The following is a 27,117-nucleotide window of genomic DNA, read 5'->3' on the forward strand; positions in this document are numbered from 1 at the left end:
GCTACCCTTTTCCTGAATTTCCAGGTCCTTGCCTAACGTTTCGCTCGCTCTCATTGTTTGCGATGAAAAATGTGTTTTTGGGCTCTGGGTACTAGACCGGGAGCTGGGGGGGGACGTCCTGGACCCGCGTGTCGCCAAGCCCGCTCCCCTGGCTCAGACTTGGGGAGTAAAGATTCAGTGGAGGAGTGAAAAATAGCTGGAAGCTGTGTGCTCCCCAGGAGGGGAGAAGGACAGTGTCACCCTCGGGCTGGCCCGGGGCTGGGAGCGCTGCTCAGGGGCGGCCTTGTTCTCCCGTCCAGCTTTCCCTGTGACGTGCGGCGCCATGGCCACTAGTCCCAGGTGGCCGTGAAGCCCTGATGTGGCTAGTGCCACCACCAAGCTCAACTGTTCTTTCCGGGCAGTGGCTTTAATTTAGATTTAATGGCCCCAAGCGCCCAGCGTCTCCTGTGTTCTAGAGCCCAGACAGATCTACTGACCTTGGGGGGAGCTATTTGGGGCCATCAGGACGCCCTGTGGTCCCATGGGGTGAGCTCTTGAGGTACCCGCTCATTACCCAGAGATGTAGGGGGCTGGGGATGGGTGGGCGGGAGAGGGGGAGGGTGCCCCTTGGCGGCTAACCCCCGACTGTTGGCGTCCAGGTCACATCTTCGGACAGATGGCCAGCAGAGGGAGAGAGGACCGTGCTTTGCGTCACGTGCCATTCGTATTATTATTATTTATTTTTGGTTTGGGGGCCACACTGAGGGATCCCTCCTGGTGGAGCTCAGGGGACCGTATGTGGTGCCAACGATGGAACCCAGGTTGCTGCTTGCAGGGCAAGTGTCCTATGCCGTGGTCCCAGCCCGGGGTCTGAAACTAGAGGGGCGGGGTCGTGCCACTGATCGTGGGGTCGTGAGAACGTTGGCCAGGGTGGAGGATATCTGAAGCACGCAAGGCCCACAGGTTAATTCCAAATGCATTGCGTCAGGAGCCCAAGCTGTCTCTGGCAGGGGTTGGCCTGGCCTTACACTCTATTGAGTAGACAGGGTCTCAGATAGAATCGAAAAGCCCCGCTCCGTGGACACAAGCCGCTCCTGTCCGTCTCCTTACTGGGCAATGAGCAAACCAGCAGCACCAAGGCCGGAGCCAGAGCCCGGTGGGGAGGCATGGCGGCCCCCGAGCACCACCAGGAGGAACCCCTGAGAGCAGAGCCAGGAGCAAGCCCTGAGCAGCATTGGGTGTGGCCCCCCCCCCCCCCCCCCCGGCTCAAAAGACAAAGAGCGACAGATCCACGTACAGAGTAGCCGGAGCCTGCCTTACCCTGCGTGGGCTGTAAGCTGATTCCTGGGGCCCTCAAGGCAAGCCTGCAAGAGACAGAACCATCCTCGCTTTAAAATGGAGACACTGAGGCATGGGGTGGTGGCAGCCAGTCCCACGTGCCCCCGATTTCCGGCGAGGGTCTTCACTGTCCGGCCAGCACTCGGCTCCTTTGCTTGGCTCGTTCGTCCTTGGCACAGCCTGGGCCCGCGCTCACTTTCTCGACCTGTTTTCTGGCCTTGCAGCCTGTCTTAGGATTTTTTTCTTTGTTTATTGAAGCCAGATGTGACGTATTGGGCAGGGAACCCTGGGGTTCAGGAGGCCTTTCCGTGGGACTCTGGCCTGAGCGGGCAGTGTGTCATGACCATGGTGGCCATCGGTGCAGCTGCCTGTGTTTGTGGTGGACACTGGGGGCTTCTCTCTGTCCTCGAGCGAGCCCCTTACCCGGCAGCTGCTGTCGTTGGTGTTGGGATGGGGACCCCAGTGTCTGTGATGTGGGCTTGAAGCCCCCTCTTTTATTAGGGGGGCTAGGGGCTGGTAGGTTTGGGGGGCACATCAGCTTTCTCATGGCTCTGTGCTCAGGAGTCACTCCTGGTGGGGCTCGGGGACCCTGTGGAACCTGGGTCAGCTGCGTGCAGGTCAGCGCCCGCCCCACTGTGCTATCACTTGTCCCCCCGAAGCTCCCTCTTGAGGTGGGCTCAGACCTCACGTGTGTGCTTCATCCCCACCCTGAGTGCACCTCTCCTAGACGGGGGTCCCGCAGGCAGGGAACTCCTTCCCCAGGTCTGGTGAGACCCCGATAGCTGGGGGAGGACCTTTTCTCGCATCCGGGAGTAGTGTCCGGTGTCTGTCCCAAAGGCGAGACTTCTCCTTCTCTTGCCTGGACTGTCCGTAGGCGGGGGACTGGCTAAGGGGTCTCTTAAGCCCAGACACTTCTCCAGGCCACTGGTTGGGATAACAGGAAGCGGCAGGAGACAGTCCAGGGCGTAGGGCGGTTTCCCCGCAGGTGCTCACTGCTGCTTCTCTTGCTGCCACGACACGGCCCCAACCCAGTTGGCCAGGGATCGCTGGGGGGCCCGGGCCCCTGTGCTCTGCTGGAGAGACAGGCCCCAGTAATTCAGTTAAGTGAGTAGGCGATTGTCCCTCGAGGTGCCAGCGCCTGCTCCCGCGCCGTGGGGCCCCCAGGCCTCCTGTCCTGGCAGTTCTGAGCTCGGGGGAGGGGGGTGATGCCGAGGCCATGCAGACCGCAGCTTCAAACGGCGTCTCCTTCACTGTGTCCCCACGTCCAAGGAAGCTCCTGTCCATGGCCCCGGGGCCGTGAGGGGCAGGCAGACCCCCCTGGGTCCGGCTCAGAGGCTCAGTGCTCTCACATCCTGGCTGCGTTTTCTTGACCAGAATCTGAGTCCTGCATCCTCTAAGGGGTGGGGCAGGCACACGTTTGAGCTCTGAAGTGAAAGCTGCTGGCTGAGCTGGCGCTGGAGAATGGGAGAGCCCTGGGGCGGGGGAGGGGGCGGGCGAAGGGTAGGTGCTCAGTCAGGGGGGCTCCTCGGATGAAAATGGCATCAGTGTGGGGCCGAGGTGCAGGGGGGGTGCGGGGGGCACAGGAAGGAAATGGGGTCAGGAGAGGGCCACTGGGGGGAAAAGGTTGAGAAACGCTTTTTTGTTTTTTGTGTGGCTTACACCTGCTCTGCCCTCAGGGACCACTCCTGGCTATGCTCAGGGGACCGTATGGGATGCCAGGCCATGTGCAAGGCAGACAAACACCCTCTCCACTGTCCTGTCACTCCAGCCCCAAGAAATGCTCTTTTAAATGACTCCACCCTCGGCCGCAGTATTTGCCACTCCGACCCTGAGCGACCAATGGAAGCGTGTCTGTGCACTGTGGTCCTTCCAGATTCTCCGGAGTAAAGATTCGGATCCCGGAATTGGCTCCCACCTGCTCTGGTCACGAGGACCAGGGCACTTGACCCCTTCCCAGTCTGCCACGTGCTGTGTGTGGAGACAGGCAGAGGCTGCAGGTTGGGGCCGGGAGGTGGCCCATACTGGGTGGGCCCCGCAGTTGGGGCGCTGGTGGTCAGATTGGGCAGATGTGCTCAGGGGACGCAGCCTGTTAAGTGCCTGAGTCTTGGTGCCTTGGAGAAGGGCAGCCTGTGGAGGAAGCGGTTGTGAGCAGTGCAGTCACTGGAAGTTGTTTTTTTGGGTCAATGCACAGAGGTTCCTCCTGGCTCTGCACTCAGGAATTACTCCTGGCAGTGCTCAGGGAACCATATGGGATGCTGGGAATCGAACCCGGGTCGGCCGCGTGCAAGGCAAACACCCTACCCACTGTGCTATCCGTCCAGCCCCGACCGGAAGTTGGTAAAACCCCATTGTGCTTGCAGGAATGAAGAGGCGGTATTTTGTCTTTGCTGCAACAGCTGAATTTCAAGCACAAAACTTTCAAACTTTGAAAAAGTGAAAGCATAGGAAGCAGTATTTGTGTATGTGTGTTTGGAAGCAGTGCTTAGGTTCCTTTTTTAAATTTTAATCTAGGTTGGTTTATAGGCCAGCCTTTTGGTGATTGATGGGCACACACCCCCCCCTGTCCTTCCTGCTAGCGTGACCCTGAGAGTCCTTTGTGTCTGTCGAGGGCTCGGGCGCCCTGCCAGAGGACGTGGCCGAGGCAGCCGCGTGTGTGATTTATGCTCCATCACCTTTTCAAAGCCGATTTCCTCCGTCCTGCCAGCCCAATTACTCCTAATGACGGGTGTCTTCACCCCGTGGAGAGACTAAGACGCCTTTGAACTGTTACGTAATTCCATCGGAGTTTGTGGGCGCAACTCCCGGGCCCTTTTTCCTCCACCCCCCCAAGTGCTGGTGAGCCTTGAACCAGACACTTTCAGGGTGCATCCCTCCAGCTTCCCGATTCCAGCCCCACACTCTTCCTTCTTGGGGGGGGGGGGGGGGCTGATGCCCACCACCTGCAGAAACCTGCCCGTGTTTCTCCTCTGTCTCTCTGTCTCTGTCTCTCTCTCTTTCACCCTTTCCCTCCCTCCCTCCCTAACTCCCTCTGTCTCTCTCCTCTCTCCTTTTCCTCTCCGTTCCCCACTTCCCCGTTTCCCTTTGACTATTGGTTTAGAGCCTTGTTCAGTACCTAAGGGACACTCTGCAGATACTTTGGGATTGATTCATTGTCATGGAAATTGGCACTTCTTTTCCGTCCATCTCCTGTTTTAAAATGATAACCCTATCCCAAGAAAGAAAGAGAGAGAGAAATAAAGAAAGAAAAGAAAGAAAGAAAGAAAGAAAGAAAGAAAGAAAGAAAGAAAGAAAGAAAGAAAGAAAAGAAAGAAAGAAAGAAAGAAAGAAAGAAAGAAAGAAAGAAAGAAAGAAAGAAAGAAAGAAAGAAAGAAAGAAAAAGAAAAGAATAAAGAAAGAGAGCTCTTTCAGCTGGTCTTGGAAACAGCAGTGCTCACACAGAGCGCTTCCAGCTCCACTGAACCTGAGGCAGCCAACATTGGAAGGCCCCGAGTGAGGCTGTGGGAACCCCCTGAGGGGCTCTTCTCTCCCTCCTGCCCCCCTTTCCACCTAAGCCCTGCAGACGCCATGTTTCCCACTCTGTTGGGTATGTTTTCATTTAAGTGCACATTGCCTACTTAGATCAGCCGATCCTCATCAGGTCTTTAGCCAATAACCAATACATGGGCCAGTGGGAACTGGGGATTTCCTTCTATTACTAATTTTTAGTAATGTGAGACCTAATACATCAGAATTGGGTTTTGTTTGTTTGGTTGGTTGGGTTTTGGTTTTTTGGGCCACACCTGGCAGTGCTCAGGGCTTACTCCTGGCTCTGCATTTAGAGATTCCTCCAGGCTGTACTCAGGGGACCATACAGGATTCCAGGATCAAACGTGTGTCAGCTGCGTGCAAGGCAGACGTCCTCCTCTCTGTACTGTAGTCCCAGCCCCTAGTAGCCGGAAACTTGTAAAGAACCTGCCGTCTCTCTCTCTCTCTCTCTCTCTCTCTCTCTCTCTCTCTCTCTCTCCCTCTCTCTCTTTCTTTCTCTATCTCCCTTTCTTTCTTTCTTTCTTTCTCTATCTCCCTTTCTTTCTTTCTTTCTTTCTTTCTTTCTTTCTTTCTTTCTTTCTTTCTTTCTTTCTTTCTTTCTTTCTTTCTTTCTTAGAAATAGCCTTTAGTTATATTTATTGTTTATTTTGACCCACACCTGGCGATGCTCAGGGATTCCTCCTCGCTCGCACTGCAGAATCATTCCTAGCAGTTCTCAGGGGATCATATGGGATGCTGGGGATCAAACCTGGGTCACCCTCGTGCAAAGCAACCACCCTACCTGCTGTACTATCGCTCCAGGCCCCCAAACCTGCCATCTCTTAAGAAAGCCGAATTCTGGGGCTGGAGCAATAGCACAGCAGGTAAGGTGCTTGGCTCGCACCCAGCCAACCGTGGTTCTATCCCCGGCATCCGAGAGTGTCCCCTGAGCCTTCAAGGAGCGATCCCTGAGTACCATGGGGTGTGACAAGAAAACAAAGAGAAAGATTCTCAAGCAGAACTCAGGCAGTGATAGACAGCAGGGAGGGCACCTGGCCATGCACACAGCTGGCCTGGGCGCAGTCCCTGGCTCTGAGCCCAGAACACTGCCAGGCCCAGAGAACAAAAAAATAAGACTCACATTCACGCCCCTCCTGGTTTGCATGTGCAGATGGGTTGGAAAAGGACAGGGTGACCGATTTCCTGACTCACGGTCACATACGATCGGTGACAGGAAATGTCCCCAACAGGTGGGAAATGAGTGCCCATGGGGAGGGCATGACTGGCACTGAGTGGACAGGCCTCTAAGGGGTCATCCCTTCAGCGAGGACAGTGATGAGCACTGCTGCTGTGTCGCGGTCAGAGCCAGCACTCGGGCACAGGAGACCCTCCCCAGTTCCAGAGCTGTGCCCCAGCTCTAGAACATGCCGCTGACCAGTGCCGTGTGGCACCGCCATGAGCGGATCCCAGCGTGTGCAGACTGGTGGACATGGGTGCCGATGTCCTCAGGCTCCAGAAATTTCCAGGTTCTTTCCGTTTGGGGGCCACACGACGCAATGCTCAGAGGTTTCTCCTGACTCTGCACTCAGGAATCTCTCCTGGTGGTGCTCAGGAGACCCTATGGGGTGCCAGAGATCGAACCCAGGTCAGCCACATGCAAGGCCAACACCCTCCCCACTGTCCTGTTGCTCCTGTGCAGACTCCAGACAATTCTCAGAAAGTCGCCACTGCAGTGTCTGTGCTCCCAGGGCTGGGGTGAAGTAACCCCGGAAGACGCGTGTTCCTACAGGCCTGGCCGCAGAGCCGCTCTGAAGGATCCTGGGCCCTTGATGTGGCGTTACTTCACTCTCGGTAATGGGGAGCAGCACCAGAAACCAGGGCCGGCCCAGTCGGGGACTGGGTCCTGGTCAGGCCGGGTGGGGGCCAGCCGAGGTTAGTGTCTCACAGTGCCGTGCTGTGGGGCACACGGAGCTGTGCAGAGAATGAGCTGATGTGGGTTCCACGGGGGCTGAGGTGGGCTCTGGGGGGGTCACAGAACCTGTCCTACAGCTGAACACTCTCCCATCAGTGCCATGTGCTGTCTGGCAAGGAACAGGTTTGCTTTGGGCCTGATCACATTTTCCATGGCGGATCATTGTGATTTGGGGGCGTGGGGTATGCATTGGACCACACCTGGCAGTGCTCAGGGCGGACTCCTGGCTCTGCACTCAGGGCTCACTCCTGGCAGTGCTCAGGGCGGACTCCTGGCTCTGCACTCAGGGCTCACTCCTGGCAGTGCTCAGGGTGGACTCCTGGCTCTGCACTCAGGGCTCACTCCTGGCAGTGCTCAGGGTGGACTCCTGGCTCTGCACTCAGGGCTCACTCCTGGCGGGGCTCAGGACACCATCTGTGGTGTTGAGGAATTGAACCCAGGTCTGCCCACTGTGCTCCCTCTCTGGCCCTCGCCTTCCCTGCTGCAGCCACGCCCTCCGCCACCCTCCCACAGCCCCGTCTGCCCTCCCCTCCCTCCCGCGGCCTGCTGGGTTCCCCATTCTGTCGATGGTGTCTCGGTTTCACGTGGGCTCAGCCCTTTCCCTGGCTCTGCCCACTCCGTATAGGAGTGAGATCATCCCGTATTTGTCTTTTACTTTCCTTGGTGTGGCCACACCCAGCAGTGCTCAGAGGCGCTTCCCGGCTCTGTGCTCAGGAGTCACCCTTGGTGGTGGTGCTCAGTGGACCAAGATTTGGGCCCGGGTCAGCGGGCTGCTTTGACCCCTGTCCTCTCTCTCCAGCCCTTTGTCTGTCTGACCCACTTTCCTTAGCCTGGGACCGTCCGGTTGTATCCGAGTCACCGCAACTTGCAAAATGTCATCTTTCCTCTGAGCTGAGCCCCGCCCCTCTGGGTTCCACTCCCTGCCCACTTCTCGGGTGTTTGGGTCTCTCCCAGGTCACAGGGTGCTTCCCGGGACCCACAGTATCCGCCTTTGGGAAGGGGGCAGCACTGAACCCAGGTGTGTGGTGTGTGTTTGCCCGTCTGCGTTCTCTTGTGTTTCTGTGTTCGGGGGGGGGGGGGGATGCCCAGTGCCCGGGAGGGGCGTCTGCTGGGCCCCGGGGAGCCCTGCCGTCAGGCGGGAGCAGTCTACAAACTGCTCGTTATTCCAGGGCGGATGAGGCGGTTCCGACACGCCTCGGTCTTCTCCGGCGGCGAGTGCTGGGCACCGTCTGCAGGAACAGAAATTGGGGGCCAGGGAACGATCCTCCACATAGTTGTCAGATTTGGGACCACGACGTAGTTAGAGGCCTTCTCCCCGGCTGTGGGCCTGTTACTTCATCTCCCGGAGACGAAGGAGTCTGTGAAATGGGGCTGAGGATCAAAGCACTTGGCTCGTAAAAGGGTTCAGCGAGTTGGTATCCGTCGGGAGCCTGAAGAATACCTTGCTCAGAGCGAGCACCGGGGCTGTGTTCAGCCTTTTTATTATTACTGTTAAATGCCGAAGCCGAGTTTATGTGACTCCAAAGCCTGCGGATGCTGTGAACTGAATGTTCGGGCTTGGGGCCGTGGCTGTCTGTTCTGGTGGAGCCAAATCCTCCAAAGCAAAGGACTTGGCCTCCTGACCACGTGCACTGGAGGTGGCCGACAGCTGAGAGTTGTTTTGGTACATTGTTTGGGGGAAGGGGACTGTGGTACACCACACTCTGCTCAGGGCTGACTCCTGGCTCCGCACTCGGGGATCACTCCTGGTGGGGCTCAGGGGACCCTATGGGATGCGGGGGATCGAACGTGCAAGGCCGACACCCTCCCCCTTGTGTGATGGCTCAGGTTCCCAGCCAAGGTTCTGACCAGCAGAGGAGAGGGTCTGGTGGACGCTGACAGTCGCCAGAGGGTGTTTTTTCCACCTTTCTACCCTGGCCCAATCACAGTAAGTGGACAGTGGCCCTGTGGGGAAGCCTCCCAGCAGTGATTGCTGTGGACCTGGTGGGGGCGGGCATCGCCTCCCTTTCCCGAGGACAGAAGGAAGGCCCAGAGGAACGACGTCTCCCCACAGATGCCCCGGCATTCCCGCTCTGTGGACTTCATGGGCTGGAGTGGAACTGAAGAGCCGACCCAGACTCTCCAGAAGGGGTGCCCGTGTCAGGCCGGCCACTCTCCAGGGCAGCTGACCTGAGCCTGGCTTGGAGCACGAGTGTCCCCAGGCCCTTCCCCAGGACCCAGCTGCTCGACTCCAAGCTCTGTGCCTCTCCTGTGGAACCACCTCGAGCCCCACAGAAGCCCCGGGCCTGCTCCACTCACTCCGTATCTCACTTTTTTGTTTTCCCTCCTATCTTCTAGGACAGCCGAGAAACTTGCAGGACCTGTGCCGAATTAAGATTCGACAATGTATAGGCCTTCAAAACCTCAAACTACTTGATGAACTACCGATTGCCAAGGTCATGAAAGACTACTTAAAACACAAATTTGATGACATCTGATCTCCACGGAGCCGTGAGCAAGATCAGAAGTTCTATTCCAGATACTTCAGAGGCGTTCCCGCCTTGCGCAAAGTGTATCCTATGCAATTTCTGATTCGCTCTGAAGTCAGGAAGCAGATAGAGACCTTTTGGTTGATCGGTCGGTCGTTGGTTTCCTCTCTGGTTGGTTCTCATTGTAGGGGAGGGCTTTTGTTTTATCTTTTTGTTCGTTTGTTTTTAATATATAAACACAAACATGCGCGTGCGCGCGCACTCACACACACACACACACACACACACACACACACACACACACACACACACACCATGTTTGACGGTCTTAATTTGGTTTCTTGGTCCAAGACAGAGAGGTCCAAGCTATCTGTACAATATTGCATTTGCAACAAAAATGGTTTTTCCAAAAACAAAACTGACACAAGCAGATTTCGAGAATGTGCCCTTTCCAGACGGACGGTCTCCCGGGCATGTACGGTATTCTGAACCAGCTGCCAGGGCTCTTAACAGGCGCACAGTTTCACCCAGGTTGGGGGAAGGGTGGGGGGCGGGGGTTCCCCTGGAAAATGCCCGACACATTTTTCTACCTGATGCTGTCACCTCATTCGTTATTACTGAGTCCTCACTGGCTGTGGCAGATGGCTCTGTTCCTAGTGAATGTCGCTCTGATGTCCAGTACCTCTGCTTTCCCGTTGACGTGCTCTTGTTTTTAACTTATTTTTGGTGTTGATTTTTTTTTCCCCTGTTTTTTGTTTGTTTGTTTTGTTTTTTTCACGACTGTCATACACTACCCAGAGATACCGGGTCTCTTCCATCCACCTCTAGTTGATTGTGCGCTTAAAATAATAACAAAAACAGTGGGAAAGAGAACTTCCTAAAGCCAGTGTATTCTGTTTTCGCAAGCAGTGCCTCCAGTGCAATACTGTTTCTGGTGTATTTGATCTGTGATTTCACACACTGCCCATCATTCCAGCTCGGATGTGCCCGGGAGCACGCACCCTGCCCCCTGCGTCTCCGTTTCCGGCCACTGTCTGTCACTTGCAGTTTCCATGCCGGGCTTTGTCTTCTTCATTTTCTGTAACAGAAAAGTTCCCATCCTGGTGGTAGAGTATTTTCCTAAAAACAGCGCCAAATATTGGTAAACACTCGACTTTGACTGTTCAGTAACTCAGTGGTTTCATGGTAGGGTTTTGTTGGGGGTTTTGTTTTTGGTTTTCTCAGTTTTCTTTTTTTAAAAAAAGACTTTCTAAAGAAAGGGTAAAAATTCGGAAGGGTGCACATGTATATGTACATGTGGCAGGTTCCTGATCTGCTAGGGAGACATTCTCTGTCACTCTCAGGGGTCTGCAGTGAGGTTCTTGGGACAGCCCTTCATGTTCTGGGATGTTCGGGCATGTGCTCGCAGGAGAACCAGGGACCGGGTGAGTGTCAGTCACAGTGGAGAAGGTTCCAGAGGCATTGGTGAGCACCCGTGGTGCCTTTGGACCAGTATTCTTCCAGGATGCATCAGCAGATTAATACTTGTAGCAGAAGAACCTTTTTCCAATGTCCCAGTCTCATTCTTCAAAGTGCTCGGAGACATTTCCCAAGATTTACAGACTAGTAATAAATGTGTTCTCAGACGTTTACAAGATGAAGGGCTTCTCTCCTCTGAATTTCTCATCCTAAGCCGTTAGCTCTAGACCTCTTTCACCTGAGAAGTACAAGGCCTCCGAGTTAGGAGTTGGCTCTTGTGACTTCCTCCCAGCCAGCCATGGTACTTTTCTCAAGCACAAAGTTTGTTCTTTGGGGTTCCAACTGACCACCTTGGTCTGCTGAACAGTACCTGGTTTTCTGCACAGGCAGCTTCAGATCTGATCTAGGGCTTCACCTTGGAATGAATGCAGGCAGTAGGGCCTGATTAGTGACCGTCACTGACTTGCCAGGCTCCTGGTGGAGTGGCCGGGGGCCCACCTCGGTTCCGTTCCCCAGGAGACAGATCTCGGAACAGCTCAGGTCTGTCCCTCGCTAGAGTGCTTGTATCAAGAGCTGAGCCCCGGCACTCAGCACAGAGGCCTGGAGCAGGAGCAGCCATTGGCAGCCTCAGCCACCAGGCAGTGATGAAGTCTGGCAGCCCCTAAAGCTCCCAACCCCAGGGAAAAGTGGGGTTGGGGGGTCCCCAGGGGTCCTGCCTTCCAGTGAGCCGGGCTGTGCCTGTCACTCCACAGAACGCGAGTCCTCGGAGCTGTGTGTTCATTGCATTCATTCCGAAGGATCTTCTTTCCCTGTCAAACAGGTCAGCCAGTGGTGTGAGTTAGGGGACTTCAGGTACCGAGATCATATGAGGTCAGTGCCCTATTCTGTGTTGCTGCTGTCACTTCCGAGAGGGAAAAAAAAGGAAGGAAAAAGAATGATGAGAGCTCTTCCTGGGACTGAGATTTCTATGTAATGAAGAAGTATATAATTCCATTATTTATTGTTTGAGGTTTGATTGATTGGGACACGTACAAAGAACATTTGATTTTGTCGTTTGCTCAAGTCCATGTCATGGACCCTATTTTACAACTAACATGTTCGTGTCCGTGACTGGATTTCCCCCCCCACCCCCAAACTCTTGATGGCAATACAGGCCCCACGTTTGCATGAATTTGATCAGCCACAAAGCCCTCCATGGCCCCAAGCGTAGAGAAAACAGCTCTCTTCAGAAGACAGCCGAGGGTCACTGTTGCTTCCCCCCAGAATATTGACTTGAAATGTTCAGAACAGCAGCAAATCTGTCACTGTCTGTTTCCTTTGAAACTTATTATTTACGCCTATTTCTAAAACCTTAAAGGAAAGAAAAAAAAGATATATATTTGGCAGGTACACCAAAGAAGCCAGCTTTTTAAGAAAAAAAGAAATTATGATCATTAATGAACCACAAACCTCATGTTTTCAAAACAAGATTTTTTTTTTTTGTAAATATTTGTTGAAAATTGTACAGCAGAGTAACAAGTGGGGTTTGTTTGTTTGGTTTTTTTTTTTAATTTAGATTATTTAATTCCCATCTTTCTAAACTATTTACTACAGAATAATCCATGCCTGTTAGCTGCAGAGGACTTGACGGTTTAATTTTTCAGTTCCTGGTCAGCCCTGCCCGGCCCGGCGTGGCGGCCATGGAGCGTGTGGGCTGCTGGACCGAGCCTGAGGCCCACCTGGGCAAGGTCCCTCGAGACATGCCCACCTGTGTCCGAGGAAGGGCCTGGCCCCACAAATTGAGCTTTTCATGTAACTCCTAGTGTGTTCTTTCATGATGTATTTTGTTCTTCCTTTGTAATGTAAGTTTTTTTGCTTTGGGTCAATTTGAATTAAAAAAAAAAAAAAGAAAAAGAAAAACAAATCTGGTTTAAAACAAACTGGAGTTGTGGGGTTTTTGTTTGTTTTGTTAGATTCTTCTTCCTGACCCGCCTTGAATTTTTTCTTATTTCTGGCTACTTGGTGAAAAAAAGAAGTCAGAACTGGACCTTTCTGCCATGCCCAGTTTAGACCATTGGGGATCTTGTGTGTCATACATGCCATCAACACTACCATTTTAGATGAGAAAGGGCACTTACCCCCAATGTCCCCACCCCACTTTTGAAGCTGTCCCCCCGCCCCCACATACACACACACATACACACCTCTTCTTGAAGGTCAGCACTCAGCCTTCTGGGGTTTGTTCACCACTGCCGCCTCCTGAGAACTAGGGGGGAGTGCACTGAACCCTCAGCCGAATGTCTGTAGCCTACAGGCGAGAAATACAGCACCGTATTTCACAAAATTGTCCCCACTGCATAGTCAACACACCCAGTTTTTAATAATGGCATCACACTTGTAAAAAATCCACATAATGTTGCACCTCACTCTGTCCCGGAGTTCTAATCTGCGATGGTTATGTATGCCAGGAGCCCGTGGTGTCAGAATGCACCGCCTTTACATAACACAAGTCCAGCGAGATAGAGAAGGACCCTCCACCTGTGAGTAGTGGCCTGTGGCGGGGGGAGGCCAGAGGGTGCAGCACCCTGGGCAGAGGTGAGACGCCCAGGCCTCGTCCTGACTTGCCCAGGGCTTGGCACAAGTGAAGACCATGAAGGAGCCACTGGGCATGAGGCCCACTGACCAGCAGGGGAGCTGCCGCCGTGCGGCTGTCAGAGGTCGTGAGTCACTCCCGCTCCCAGTGATGTAAGTGCAGAATTGTTTTTTCAGCTGAAAGACGATTTACAAAACTGGCTTATTGATCCAACAGAGTTATCTCCTTCCTTCGGAATACATATATGTATACATACACATTTTTTTTTTCTCACAGGCCAAGTAGTTTCCAAAATAGAAGAAGAGGGATTTGTATCACCTGCATCCAGGTGAGAACTTGGCACGCTGGTGACCCATCTTTCACATTCCATTGATGATAGAACTTGACCCGTAGAAGTTTTAACAGCTTGTTGCCAGATACTGATAATTGGGCCCAAAGTTGGCACAAGTCTCTCTAAAACACAAAGGGATTCTATCAGTGATTCTCCGATCATCTAAGTTTAGATAATCAAAGGGTCAGGAAGTTTTAGGTAATCAGAGTCAGGAAGAGTACTAGGGCTCACAATATCTTGTAAATGTGCTCAAAATTTTAAAACAATTTTCCTAAGATAATGGTGCATTTGATAGATTTTTTGGGGGGTCTGTGGTGCTACTGTGAGCCACCCCCAAAAATGCTTGGGGGCCGTTGGGGCCATTCCCATCAGTGCCCAGGGGTGGGCTGGTGGTGCTACAGGTTGAACCCAGTGAGGCTTGTTCTCTGCTACTTGGGGTGACACCTCGAGGCCCACAGGTGTTTCTCCCTCCAAGGAATTTGACTCCCGAGCAAACGTCTAAAGCCCACGGCACAAACCGGTGCTTTGTGGACCCTCCTCCAGAGAAACCCTCTGTGTGTGAATCAAAACCCAGTTATGAGGTCAGAGAGAGAGTACAGCAGGGAGGGTGCTGGCCTTGTATGCAGAGGACCCAGGTTCAATCCCCGGCATCTCACATGGTCCCCAGAGCACCACCAGGGGTGATTCCTGAGTGCAGAGCCAGAAGTAACCCCTAAGCATTGCCAGGTGCCCCCCCCCCATCCAAAATAAACAACTCGACTCTCTGATCTCTTGTGTCGAAGGATTCTTAAGATGTGCTCTTCCATTTTTGCAGTGCGACCTATTTTTGAGGAGGAATTCAGCTCATTCCCTAGGCTAGGGCTAGGGAAACAGTGCCCCGTCCTGGAGCAGTTAGCCAGAGGTTTCCCTTGAGCATCTCCAGGTCTCGCCCCTAAACAAAACAACGAACATCCACAGGCTAAGTGATCTCTCATTCCCAGAGACCAGGAAACTTCCGGAGTCAAGAAACCGCTGTAGAGCCAGAGATTGTGCAGGGCCCCAGAACCCAGCTGTAATTCAAACCAAACTAGTTGAAAATCACTCTCAGCTGCTTCCTGCCTCCTCGAGGCTCTCCCAGTAGAACCGTGTTGGGCTTGATCGGGACACTGCGTCCCACAGTGCCGGGAGGCGAGGCCATGCCAGCTGCGCAGTATCTGTTTTATCTGGCACACACTCATCCTTTATTCTCCAGCTGACGGTTCCTCTGCAGGTGCCTGTTGGGTTTGTTTGGGGACTGCTCAGAGGGCTGCGGTGACAGGGATCAAACCCGAGGCTCCCGCATGCAAATCCCTGGGCTCTGGCCCACGAGCTGTCTCCCCTGGCCCCCACTAAAAGTGTTGGGCCTGTTCCCTGCTCAGCTTTTTCTGTCCCAGAACTAGAAACTTGAGGGCCTCAGTTTTCTATGCAAGGACCAATTTCTGTTTTCTCCGGAAGTTTTCTAGACATTTCCACCCTCAGGTGTGACCCTTGACCTTCTGCTAGAAGACACACATGCTCCCAGTGACCTCCGCCCCAGCCGATCTGAGAGTTCTCGATTTCCCACTTCCCCGGCTGTTCCCGGGAGCACTCGGGCCAAGCATCATTCAGGGGTGACACGCTGTGGTGTCAGCCTGGCCATGGGCCCTTGCTGTCCTTCGGAGCACCCGGCGGAGAGAGCTGCCCTTGCCAGGGCCTCGTTGGTCCCGGCTGCTTCCTTGAGTGGACCCAGGCGACAGTTTCTCCGCCTAGCGAGTGCCACGCAGCGTTTGTGGAAAAACCACGTCTAGTACCAGGGCCCCAGCCTCCAAGTTGGGCCTTTGGCCTCAGCCCACAGCTTCGTGCCAGGAATCCAGGCCCTTGGGGGGTGGGGACCGGAGGGGACTGTTCTCCAAGCTGCCGGTAAGTGGGGACGCAGTTTCTTGCCCTGGGATGGCCAGAGTCCAGCTCCTGGGGGTGCCCCGGCCACTGCTACACGTTTCCACACACAGACAACGACCCTTCTGGGGCTGCTCCCAGCTTGGTGTTCGGGGCTGGGGGAACCGTGCAGTGCCGAACCCAAGGCCAGGGCCTTCCACGTCATGTTTGTGCTCTGCAAGGGGAATCCACCATGTGTGAACGGTAAGCCCTCCCCTCCCCCCACCCCCTCCCTGATTTGCTCTGTGGGGCTCTCCCAGTGGCACTCAAGGGCTGCACCAGGCTCCTCCTGGTGATGCTCAGGACGCAGGGGTGTAGACAGCTGAACCCCTCTCCCGGTGCCCCTTGGAGGAAGCACTCGGCAGAGGCCCTCCCTGCCGGCAGCCACAGACGGGGTGCCGGCCCCCGCGCTCCTCGTGCTGAGCCAGGCTGGCTCCCGCACCTGCCGCGCAAGGTAGATAAAAGGATGGGAGTCGGCCACGTCCCCCCGGCTCCGGGAGCAGCGTGGCCTGCCTTTGAGCGCTCCCCAGAAACACTTACTCATAAAGCTGCCAATTAAGTAACCAGCCGGCTTCATGGAAACGCTTGATGTTCAGGAAGCTATTAGGGGGTTCAAAAAAAAAAACCCCAAAAAAAGGCCTGATCTGAGACTCACTGATACCGCGACTTCCTTCTCCGTTTAATACATTTCTCAATTAAAAAGCGCTTTAATCACTTCTGCTTTAATGGCCGTCGTAAAGGCCTGTTGCTGCCGCTCTGCCTCACGTGGCATGTGGGTGGATGGCCCCAGCCTGGAGCCCCCGGAAACCAGTCCAAAGAGCCCTGGGCCCCATGCTGGTGGAGGGGGTTGGGTGGGCCTGTTTACTTCTGCCTGCAGGCCCCCGTGCACGGGGATTGGGACTCCCAGTCAGGGCCTGGAGACGCGGGGTCCCCTCCCTACCGTTGTCCCCGTTGTCCCCAAAGGCTCCATGGGTGGCCTCAGGACAGGGGCGTGTTCGTGCTCTACAGTGTAGGAAAAGAGGGGCTGGAGTGATAGCACAGCGGGTAGGGCGTTTGCCTTGCACGCAGCCGACCCGGGTTCAAATCCCAGCATCCCATATGGTCCCCTGAGCACCGCCAGGAGTAATTCCTGAGTGCAGAGCCAGGAGTAACCCCTGTGCATCGCCAGGTGTGACCCAAAAACAAACAAACAAAAAAATACAGTGTAGGAAAGGGCATGCTGGGGTTCAAACTGCCCTAACCCCTGTACCAGTTCTCTGCACCCCCCTCCCCAGGGCCTCAGGGCCTCTGTGTGTGTGTGTGTGTGTGTGTGTGTGTGTGTGTGTGTGTGTGTGTTTAGAGGCCCACACCTGGCGATGCTCAGGGCTGAGTCCTGGCTCTTTGCTCTGAATCACTCCGGACAGTGCTTAGGGGCCCCTCCGGGATGCTGGGGATTAAAGCTGGGTGGCATGCAAAGCCAGAGGCCTCCCTGCTGTCCTGTCCCAGCCCCCAGACCCTCTTGAATCTTTTCTGAGTCCATCCTTGCACGAGAATGACGCTCACAGCATCCGTTGGGGAAGATTCCGGAGAGACAACCCTGGGGCGGGGGTGGGGGGCGGGAGTATCCGGGAGAAGAATGAATGGGGCAACGCATGTGCTCGGCCAAGGAGTCTGGGTTGCAAATGGACACATCCAGGGTGTGGGAGGAGGGTCAGCCTGGAGCCAACATCACCGTCCTCTCCCTGTGGGGCGGGGGCATCACCCCAAGGGAGACTCCATGTATTGCATGCAGACCCCCAAGTTGGTTCCCCAGCACAGAGGGTCCCTGCAGCACAGCGGAGAGCCTCCCCCCAGAACGTCAAGCAGTGAAATGTCCCATGCCCCACACGCAGGCTGGCTGGTGTGGGAGCCTTCGGGGAGCCGAGAACCAGGTTTCTGGACAGGTGGGGTAAGGGCAGCTCATCACGTGCGTGACTGTGGCAAAAGAAATGAGTAAGACCATCAAGTTTCAGGGCCCAAGAGAGGGCCCGCCCTTGCACCCGGCTCATGTGGGTCCGATCCCCGGCACCCCGCTGGGTTTCCCAGGCTCTGCCAGGAGCGAGTCCTGAGCACCTCTGGGAGTGGCTCCAAACCAAAAACAAACAAACAAACAAAAAAAAAACAAGAAAAATTATGTTTTAGTCGTATTAAAGGGCAGATTAGGGCAACAGAGAGGGCGGGGTTAAGGCACTCGCTGGGCACGTGGCTAACCCTGGTTAACTTCTGGCTAAGCCCCAGAAGCACGTGACCCTCAGAGCACTGCCAGGAGGGAGCTGGAGCAGAGTACCGGGAGTAGCCCCCGCCCCATGCCCAGCCCACGCTACAGCCCCCAAGCCCAGACTGAAAAGCTAAATGGAAACAGAGATGGTTTCCGCGCCGTGTCCTGGCCTCAGGAGTGCCACGTAAAAGGCGTCCCTGGGTGGGTTTATGGGCCAGCCCTGCGCTGCCGATGGGTAGGGTACGTGTCAGGTTAACGACCGGGACAAGTTGCCGGGTGCGTTACAAGCCGACTCGAGCCCGGCCTTTGTGTCTCCAATTAGCCCCGGCGACGGGCTGCGTCCTTTCAGAGGAGCTGGTAGCCCTGAGCCCTCCCCAGCTGTCAGGCTTTCCAGCCTGGTTTAGCAGCTCATAAATACCACGCCTGGCAAACGTTCCCAGGGCAGCCCCAGCCGGCCCACCGGGCCGGGAGAGACAATGGTTTTTGCCGCCTCTGCCCACATGGGCCTGGAAACGCCCAGGGGGTGTTTCCAGAAACGGAAAGAAACTTGGGCCCTGTGGCCTTGCCAGTGGGGGCCTGCCCTTCCCAAGAACAGCCCCGACCAGACATGCCCCCCACCCACCCGCCTTGCGCCTTCCGTATTCCTGGAGAGAGCCCGGCTGCTGGGTGAGGGGAACGGAGGAGCTGGGGGGGGATGTTCCCTGTTGAAAGAACCGAGATCAGATAAGCCAAGACAGGCCCGAGAGGTGAGCTGGGGGGGCGGCATTCCTAGGGCCCCCAGCACAAAGAGTGAGATCTGCCTAATAAAATGAACCAAGTGCCAGCACGAGAGGAAGAGGAGGAAAGTGGAGAGGACACTTGCCCTGCACATGCCAACCCTGGTTCAACCCCTAGTACCCCTGAGCCGCAAGAAAAGTGACCCCTGAGCACAGAGCCAAGAGTATCCCTGAGCACCAGTAGCTCCCCTCCACAACACTGCTCTGCATTCTTGCTTTTCCCACTTAATTTCCCCCTTCCCTCTCCTTCCCTTTGTTGTGGTATTTCAGTGGTGGCCGGTCCACGTGCACGCTTGGTTGCAACGGTCACATATTGGCCATGGGCAAGATCTGGCATCCCACACAGGTCCCCATGGTTGCAAGGCCAGTGTCTCATTCTCTAATCTGGGCCCCCTAAACAGTGTCATTGCTGCATCTTGCTAGAGCGAAGTTTAAGGGGGACCCCTTAAGCCTACCTTAGAAAGTAGGAAGAGTGTGGATAGCACAGGAGGGAGGGCGTTTGCCTTGCAGGCAGCTGACCTGGGCTCTATCCCCAGCATCCCATAGGATCCCCCAAGCACCTTCAGGAGTGGTCCCTGAGTGCAGAGCCCAGAGTCAGCCCTGAGCACTACCAAGTGTGGCCCCCAAACAAACTGCAAAGCAGGAAGCGTGGTTCTCTAAGGGGGCGAGGGCAGTGGGCGTGTCCCCCAGATGCTCTGGGGAACTTTCACTGGAGGTTCGACTTTCCGTATACCCCAAAGCTTGGGAAAGTGTCCACTGTGAACCTGGTGACCCTTTAACTTTGACTGACACAGCGACATCGAGGGAAGGGGTGGGGTGAGCGAGCTGGATCGAGTCTTTGGAGTCTTCACATTCTGGGAAGATTTCAGTCATCTCTGTTACACTCACTCGCCCCTGCAGAACCCTCCAACCTGGTGCTCCAGGAGCCCCCTGAACCCCCATAATTTGGCTATTCTGGGGGGCAGAGGCGGGCTTGGGAGGAGGTGGGGAGTCTCCGACCGTCTCTAGCCTCTGTGTTAAGGTCTTCCCCACCCCCCAAATGAAATGAGAGCGCTGTGGTGTTGGCCTTCGTTAGCACAACATGGTTTGGGGGTGGCTGCCCCGCTCCGTCCCAGTTTGTGGCACTGGGGCCGGGGGTCCTGCAAGCCTCCTGTCGAGGAGAAGTTGCAGTCACCTTGAGAGGGGAACGTAAACATCCCCGAGCCAGCATTTCATGACCAACGGGGGCTTCTTTCAAGCCTGTGTTTCCACGTGTCCACAGGCAGTGTCGTGGCCGAGCCAGTGCTTGGACCCTGAGTGGAAAAATGAAGCTAAGCCAAGCAGTCCAGCCCACAGTAAGGGCCCGGGGCCTTTCACCTTTACTCATTTTCAGTTTGGCGGCCACACCCGGCGGTGCTCAGGGCTGAGTCCTGGCTCTGTGCTCTGAGATCGTGCTGAGAGGGTTCGGGTGACCCTAGAGGGGGCTGGTGATCAAACCTGTAAGGTATAACGCCTACTGTCCTGTCACTCTGACGCTGTGCCCTCTCTCACTCAAGGCACAGAGGCATGGCTTGCCCGGCCCTGGGCTCATCTGACTGTCCTCACCCTGGCCCCTGTGACTCTGCCCGCAACATCGGCCAGGAATTAGCAGAACTGAGTTAAGGGCACCTTGGTCAACAGCGCTGCAGGACACTCTAGGGCCAGAGAAGCCAGGAGGGGAAGCAGAGGCCTGAATGGTCCAGCCGAGCTCTGAGCACCCCCACCCCCCCACACACTGCGGTCAGGGGGACCGTTAATGTCCACCCCCTCTCAGCACACCCTCCTCTGAGTCTGCTCCTCTTAGCTTCTGAAAAGACACCCCAGGGCCCAGCCGCGCTGTGGAGTTTAACTCCGCCGGGCTCTCTTTGTGCAAGCGCAGCGGGCTGGTTAATGGGCTTAGAGGCCCCGTGATCACGGTTCCACTCTCGCCAATTACGCCAGGCTCTTCCGGCCACGGGGGTTGACACTAAGTAAGAGGCCCCGAGAAGCAGCCTGCCCCCTGTCTAATGAAATTAAATACTTGAGCGGAGACTCACAGGTTGACGCCTCCCGTCCTTCCCCTGTTAGCCCCTGAAAATGACAGGGTCTCTCAGAACTGGGGTGGCCAGGGTGCTCCAGTCAGCCTGGGGGCAGTGACCCTCAGCCCTGTGTGCCCTCCTGCTGGCCTCCTCTGTGTGTGTGTGTGTGTGTGTGTGTGTGTGTGTGTGTGTGTGTGCAGGCGTGCACGCTTACAGCTGTCCATGGTGTGGGTCAGGGGCCAGCCTTACCCATGAGGCTTTAGGAGGGAAGGGCAGGCATGTTCCTGTTCTAACGAGCAGAAATCTGTCCAGGACGACCCTGGGTGGGCTTGAGGCTGGGTGTTCCCGACAGGCAGAGGGGTGCAGGCTGCAACGTGGGGCCGCCTCATCCTTTGCTGCTCTCTTCCTTGTAAACCCGCAACTGGAGTAACCTGCCCCAAGCATCCATCACGCCAGCAACGTTCAGCTTCTGCCCAGATGAAGGTCTGCAAGACTGAAGTGCCCACAGACCCCGGTGAGGTTATTCCCGGGGGCTGTAAAGTTGGCACCTTGCAGTTTTGCAGCAAATTTTTCTGATTTTTCCACTGTAGTCCCTTGTTTCTGAGCATGCACTCATACACACACACACGCATGTGTACACTCATGCACACACGCGCAGGAACTCCCACACACGCATGTCTCCACACATGCACGCATACACTCATGCACTCATCCATGCATGCACGCACATGCACACTCATGCACATGTACACACATGCACATATCCAGGCACGTGCCCGCACGCATGCACACACGTACACATGCACACTCCCCGTTAGGGCTGGAATGTGCCTGCACCTCCCCTCAGTCTGGGTGCCTGCCCGGAGTGCTTGAGTGTGAGATCACCGTGTGTCACTCCTGCGGTGCTGCAGGGCAGGATGGAGTCGGTCACCCACAAGGGCCAGTGAGACTCAGCCCTTGGCACCACTCGGTCCCTGGAGAGTGCCCGCCCCCAATTAGCCACTGCTACACTCTGACCCCATCTCTAAGGGGCCCCTCCTGTGCAAAGAATCTTCCTGATTTTGCAATGGGTGTGAGCCTGGGGAGGGGACAGAGGGTATATGCATGAGGAGCGAGGCTCTGCCACCCACCAGCACACGCTTTGGGTTCTGACAGTCCTGCAGTGCTGTCTGTGTCTGCAGTCGGCTGAGCTCTGCTCATGGGCACAGTCCCCTTGCCGTGGGCTAACGCCTGATCCTTGTGGGTAGTGCAGTAAACTCCTCCTCTTCCCCCTCCTCCTCCTCTTCCTCCTCCTCCTCCTCTTCCACTTTCTCCTCCTCTCCCTCCTCCTTCTCCTCCTCCTCCTCCTCCTCCTCCTCCTCCTCCTCCTCTTCCTCCTCCTCCTCCTCCTCCATTACTTCTGGTTTATTCCCAACTTTGCACTCAGGAACCACTCCTGGCGGTGCTCGGGGACCATATGGGATGCTGGGGATCTAATCTGGGTCAGCCACTTGCGAGACAAATGCCCTCTCCACTGGACTATTGTTCCGGACCCTCCTCCTCCTCCATTTCCTCCTCCTCTTCCTCTTTCTCCTCCTCCACCTCCTCCAGCTTCCCCTCCTTTTCTTCCTCTTCCTCTTCTTCCTCTTTTTCCTCTTCTTTCTCCTCCTCCTTCTTCTCCCCCTCTCCCCCTCCTCCTCCTCCTCCTCTTCCTCCCTTATTTTTTTGTTGTCCCTTAGAAATTTTGTATTTTGCTTTCTAAATATTTGGGGGATCTTGCAGTTACCTGATTTCTTTTCTTTTCTTTTTTCTTTCTGGGTTACACCCGGCGATGCATAGGGGTTACTCCTGGCTTTGCACTCAGGAATTACTCCTGGTGGTGCTCAGGGGACCATATGGGATGCTGGGATTTGAACCTGGGTCAGCCGCGTGCAAGGCAAACGCTCTACCCGCTATGCTATCACTCCAGCCCCGACCTGATTTATTTTCATAACAGAGAGTGTGCTTTGAAATTTTTTTCCTTAGTTTTTCTTTTCTTTTCTTGTATGAAACTTTAAACACCGTGATTGACTGAGTTACTCACAGTCCAGTGGCGTCCAACACCAAACCCACCACCAGTGTGACCCTCTGTCCACCAATGTCCCATTTCCCACCCACCCAGGCACTAATTAATTTACTTTATCTTGCTGGTTCTGACATAGCTCTCGTGCGGCTGGGCCTCCTGCTTCTGCTTTGCTGTTCTCACTCCCTGAGCTCAGGGGGATTGTCCTCAGTTTCCCCAGCCCTGTTTCTCATCTCCCGGGCTGTGGCTCCGGGAAGTTGGAGGTGCTGTTGCAAGAGCTCTGGAGCCCGGCTGACCCGATGCAGGCATCTGGCATCTCTCTGGGGTCCGCTGCGTTTCGGAGCCCCGGGCCCTTGGCAGGCCGGAGGCTCGTCTGTCGGCGTCCCCGGAGGCCCCAGAGATCTGGAGCGGTTGGGGCTCCCAGGGATAACTCGGCTGCCAGCGTCCCTCCGAGATCAGCCGCAGAGAATGTACTTTATAAAGCTCGAGTCCTTCTAGATGGACCGACCCCTGCCTTTTGCTTAAACGGGGTCTGTTTGTTCAGCGTTCCCTGGTGGCGGAAAGAACGTACGAGCAGCCGTGGTTGGGGGCAACGGTGTCAGAGACCAAGTTGCCTGGCATGTCACTGGCGTCTTCTCTGCAGCTGCTCCCTGGCTGACGATTCTGTCAGGAACTGAATATGAACAGTGTCTCGAGTCCCACAGCCGCACTTCCAGTCACCACGCAAGGGGCATTGCGTAGGGGCCAGCTCTTCCCGGCGGTTTCCATGGCTGCCGTGGTGACTGAGGACCACCAGGCCTGCGTGGAGGCGGTGCCCACCGGGGATGTCCCATACCTGGCACACACCTTGGGGTTCGCTGCTGCTGGCGCTGGGTCCAAGGCAACAGCTGAGTTGCCAGGATGGAGCTAGTGCATGTGGGCGGCACTGGGGATCAAACTCAGGGCCTCCTGCTCGCCAGGGACCTTCTTGATCTGTTTGTTTGCAGGCTGATGTGCTGGGGATCAGACCCCAGACAGCTGCATACGAGGCAAGCTCTCTGGTCACAGCGTTGGCCTTGCACACAACTGACCTGAGTTTGATCCCTGGCATCTCATAGTCCCCCGAGCACTGTCAGGAGTGATTGCTGAGCACAGAGCCAGGAGTAGCCCTTGAGCACCTCTAGATATGCACGCCCCCCCCCCACCCTGGAATAAAAAAAAAAATCCAAAAAGCAGCAAAAATTCTCTTTTCTAGTGGAATACCCAGCCCATATGCGAATTTCCTCCCTTGCCAAGATGGCTGGCGAGGACAGCTGCGATACTCTTTTCCTGTTAGTGTTCTGTGGCGGTGTCAGGACCCAGGCTGGGGTCTCACGCCCGTGAGGCATGCGTCCTGCCTCTGGGCCCCACGACTCTGCTCTGACTCTCTCGACCAAGGCTGCTCGCTGCACTGGCGTCTAGAACATTCTTCCTGCCTCCCTCACGTGCTTCTTTCTCCTGTGAGGCCGGCTGGGGTGGCCTTGGCCTTGGCGTCGCCAGATTCTCTGTGTGTGTGAGGCCCTGGGAGCTTTCCCGGGAACCCAGAGTCCCTGAGGAGCAGGGTCGGGGCCCCACTGACTGTGCGTGCTCTCGAGTCCCGCACCCTCCTCTCCTCTCCCGTCCAAAGGCGGCCCAGGCAGGTCCCCACAGGAGAACACCCCTCCCTCGGGCCTCTTCCAGGTCTCCCTGGGGCCGGGCAAGGCGCGGTCACGCCGCACATTCTCCTCCAGCAGCTGAAGCGGGGCCTGAGCCCCCTGCCCCTCTCTGGGGGTTTCTTCTCTCCTGCTCTCTCTTCTCCAGCCCACAGCCCAGCGACAACGTGGACAGAGGCCCAGGGCCTGAGCTGAGACAAGGCGCTGTCCTGCCCAGCATGGAGACAGCACCCCACCCCTCAGACTTGCGTGTGGGCACACAGGCTGGACAACTCATATCCTCTCTTTCTCACACACACACACACACACACACACACACACCTGACAGCACACACATGTTCTCACATGACTGAAAATGCACACCTCCCACACCTGACAATATACATACACACCACACACACCACATACCACACATACCACACACCACACACACCTGAAAATATACACACATACAGCACACACACCACACAATACACATATATACAGCATACACACCACATATATACCACATACACCTGACACTACACACACATACTAGCACACACACATACCACACAACACACACATACCACACAATCACACATACAGCACACACACCACACATACCACACACATACCATACACATACCACATACATACCACACACACCTGACAATACACATACCACACATACCTGATAATACACACACATACAGCACACACAACACACACAACACACAATACACACATATAGCACACACATTATACACACCTGACTATAAACACACATACAACACACATATGCACACACACCTGACAGTACACACACATACAGATACACATGCATATAGACCACACATACCTGACAAGTTACACACATGATCACACACACCTAACACATAGAGACACACATCCCCCACACACCTTACAATACACATACATACAGCACACACACTTGATAACACACATCACCCACACCTGACAATACACACATAGACAGCACACACATACACACACACGTACCACACATACCTGACATCAAACACCAGCCCTGACAACACAAACTTCTCACATGCATTGCACAGACTCATTCACACACACATCTGACAACACACCCGTGTGCCACTCACACATGTAGATACATCTTCACTTATGTCACACTCACAGACTCACACACACCACCCATAGGCAACGGCACCTTCACACGCATGCACCCACATTCAAACATGTGCCTTGAGAGCGCGCCCTCTCCCTCCCCCGGCACTGCCCAGACCAGGGAGGGACGGTCAGCAGATGGCCTGGCTCCTGCTCAGCTGGGAGCTAGTTTCAAAGCCTTTCCTTCCTGTTGCGGGGCTGGGGGGGGAGGGAACCAGACTATCTGAGGCCGGTAGCCCCCTCCCCTGCGTCCCAAAGACTCACTCCCCGATGCCTCAGTTTCTCCATTCCCCTCCGCACCTCTAGAAGATTCATAGATGCTGTCCAGCTCAGGTGGTCCCCGATTCCCACCAGGATGGTCCCTGAGTTCATGCCAGGAGTCAGCCCCGAGCACCCCTGAATGTGGCTCAGCTGCATCCCCCTCCTCCCCAAAGCCGCCTGGTCGGAGGTCATGTCATGGTTGCCGCAGCCCCGGCACCGGGAGGGGTCCTGTCTCGTTCTGCCCAAGCCAGTGGGGGTGCAAAGGCCCTGGCTCAGCTCTCTGGGGCTCTTCTTCCCGTAACCATCCACTACGCCCCCACTCTGGTCTCTGCGAGAGGCACGAGCCCAGCCAGGGAATGTGTTTATCCGTGGTTGTCGGTGGGCGGCTGCTCCGGGGCCACCATCACAGTCGCCGTCGCCAGGCGCTGGCCCGGGGGTGGCCGCGCCTTCTGGGCGGAGGGGGCCCGTGGAGACGTGTTTCAGCGAGGCGCCCCAGCTTCCCACCCCCCACATTCAGAAATGACAGGGGGCTGGAGACTGAGCAGGGGCCGTGGGGGCAGAAAGGCAGCTCTCTGGAGGGGTCTCACAACCTGCGTGGGGGGCCCTTTGCGGCTTCCTAAGGTGGGCACTAGGGCACGTGGACTGCGGAGGGGACCGAGAGCTGGTGACCGCGGCAGTACAGGAGGGAATACTCGTGAGGTGAGGGGTCCTCCTTGCAGCCACACGGAGGGGCCCAGAGGGGTGCGGGTGAGAGAGCGTGTCAGTGACTGTGACGTCACTCCATGGGCAGAAGAGGAAAGACAGTGGGTGGGGCGGGGCGGTTGTGCAGGGGCTGAGGCACTCCCTGTCAGGAGGAGGAACCCCAGTTTGGTCCCCAGCACTGTGGTTCCCCCGAGCATCGCAGGCCTGAGCACCATCCCCCGGCCGCGCAGGGCTGGAACAATGCTGCACCCCCGGGCCTGCGCATGGAACCTCCAAAGAGGAGAGATTCTCATTCTTGGTGGAGAATCTCGGGAAGGGGACCCCAGGTCTCTGGAGCACTATTTAGGAGTCCCCTCCCCCACCCCAAAAAAGGTCAGAGCCTTGCAGAGGTGCCGCAGGGAGGTGGGCATTGCATCTGTGGCCTGCACTGAGTGGGGAGGTGACCTGTGTGTCCTTGGCCCCTGCTGGGGCAGCCCAGGTGCTGGGGTGAGCTGCGGGCGGTGGGGAGAGGCTGGGTAAGGATGAAGACCCCAGGACGGGGAGCTGCTCCCCCATCTGCACTGACCCCTCAGGCACCTGAGAAAGGGGGCGGCCAGCAGAAGCACCTCAACCCTGGACGTGTGTGTGGGTGACCGGGGAGACGGTCCCGCAGGAGAGACCCTTCCCCAGCCTCCCTCCACCCCCTTTCCTGGACAGTCTTGGAAAGG

General features: G+C 55.8%; 1 protein-coding gene across 2 annotated transcripts in view; it reads left to right on the forward strand.

Annotated features, from left to right (window-relative positions):
• The window catches only part of ASB7 (ankyrin repeat and SOCS box containing 7), a 32,846-nt gene extending 20,208 nt beyond the window's left edge, over positions 1–12,638 (forward strand). For both annotated transcript variants that reach the window (XM_055143213.1, XM_055143212.1), the window contains one exon: positions 9,131–12,638. In XM_055143213.1, the coding sequence (XP_054999188.1) occupies positions 9,131–9,270 (140 nt within the window). In that variant the 3' untranslated portion in view covers positions 9,271–12,638. The remainder of the gene's footprint in view (positions 1–9,130) is intronic.
• The last annotated feature ends 14,479 nt before the right edge of the window (positions 12,639–27,117 follow it).

This window comes from Sorex araneus, chromosome 6, assembly GCF_027595985.1.
Source record: "Sorex araneus isolate mSorAra2 chromosome 6, mSorAra2.pri, whole genome shotgun sequence".
NCBI classification, from domain to species: domain Eukaryota; kingdom Metazoa; phylum Chordata; class Mammalia; order Eulipotyphla; family Soricidae; genus Sorex; species Sorex araneus.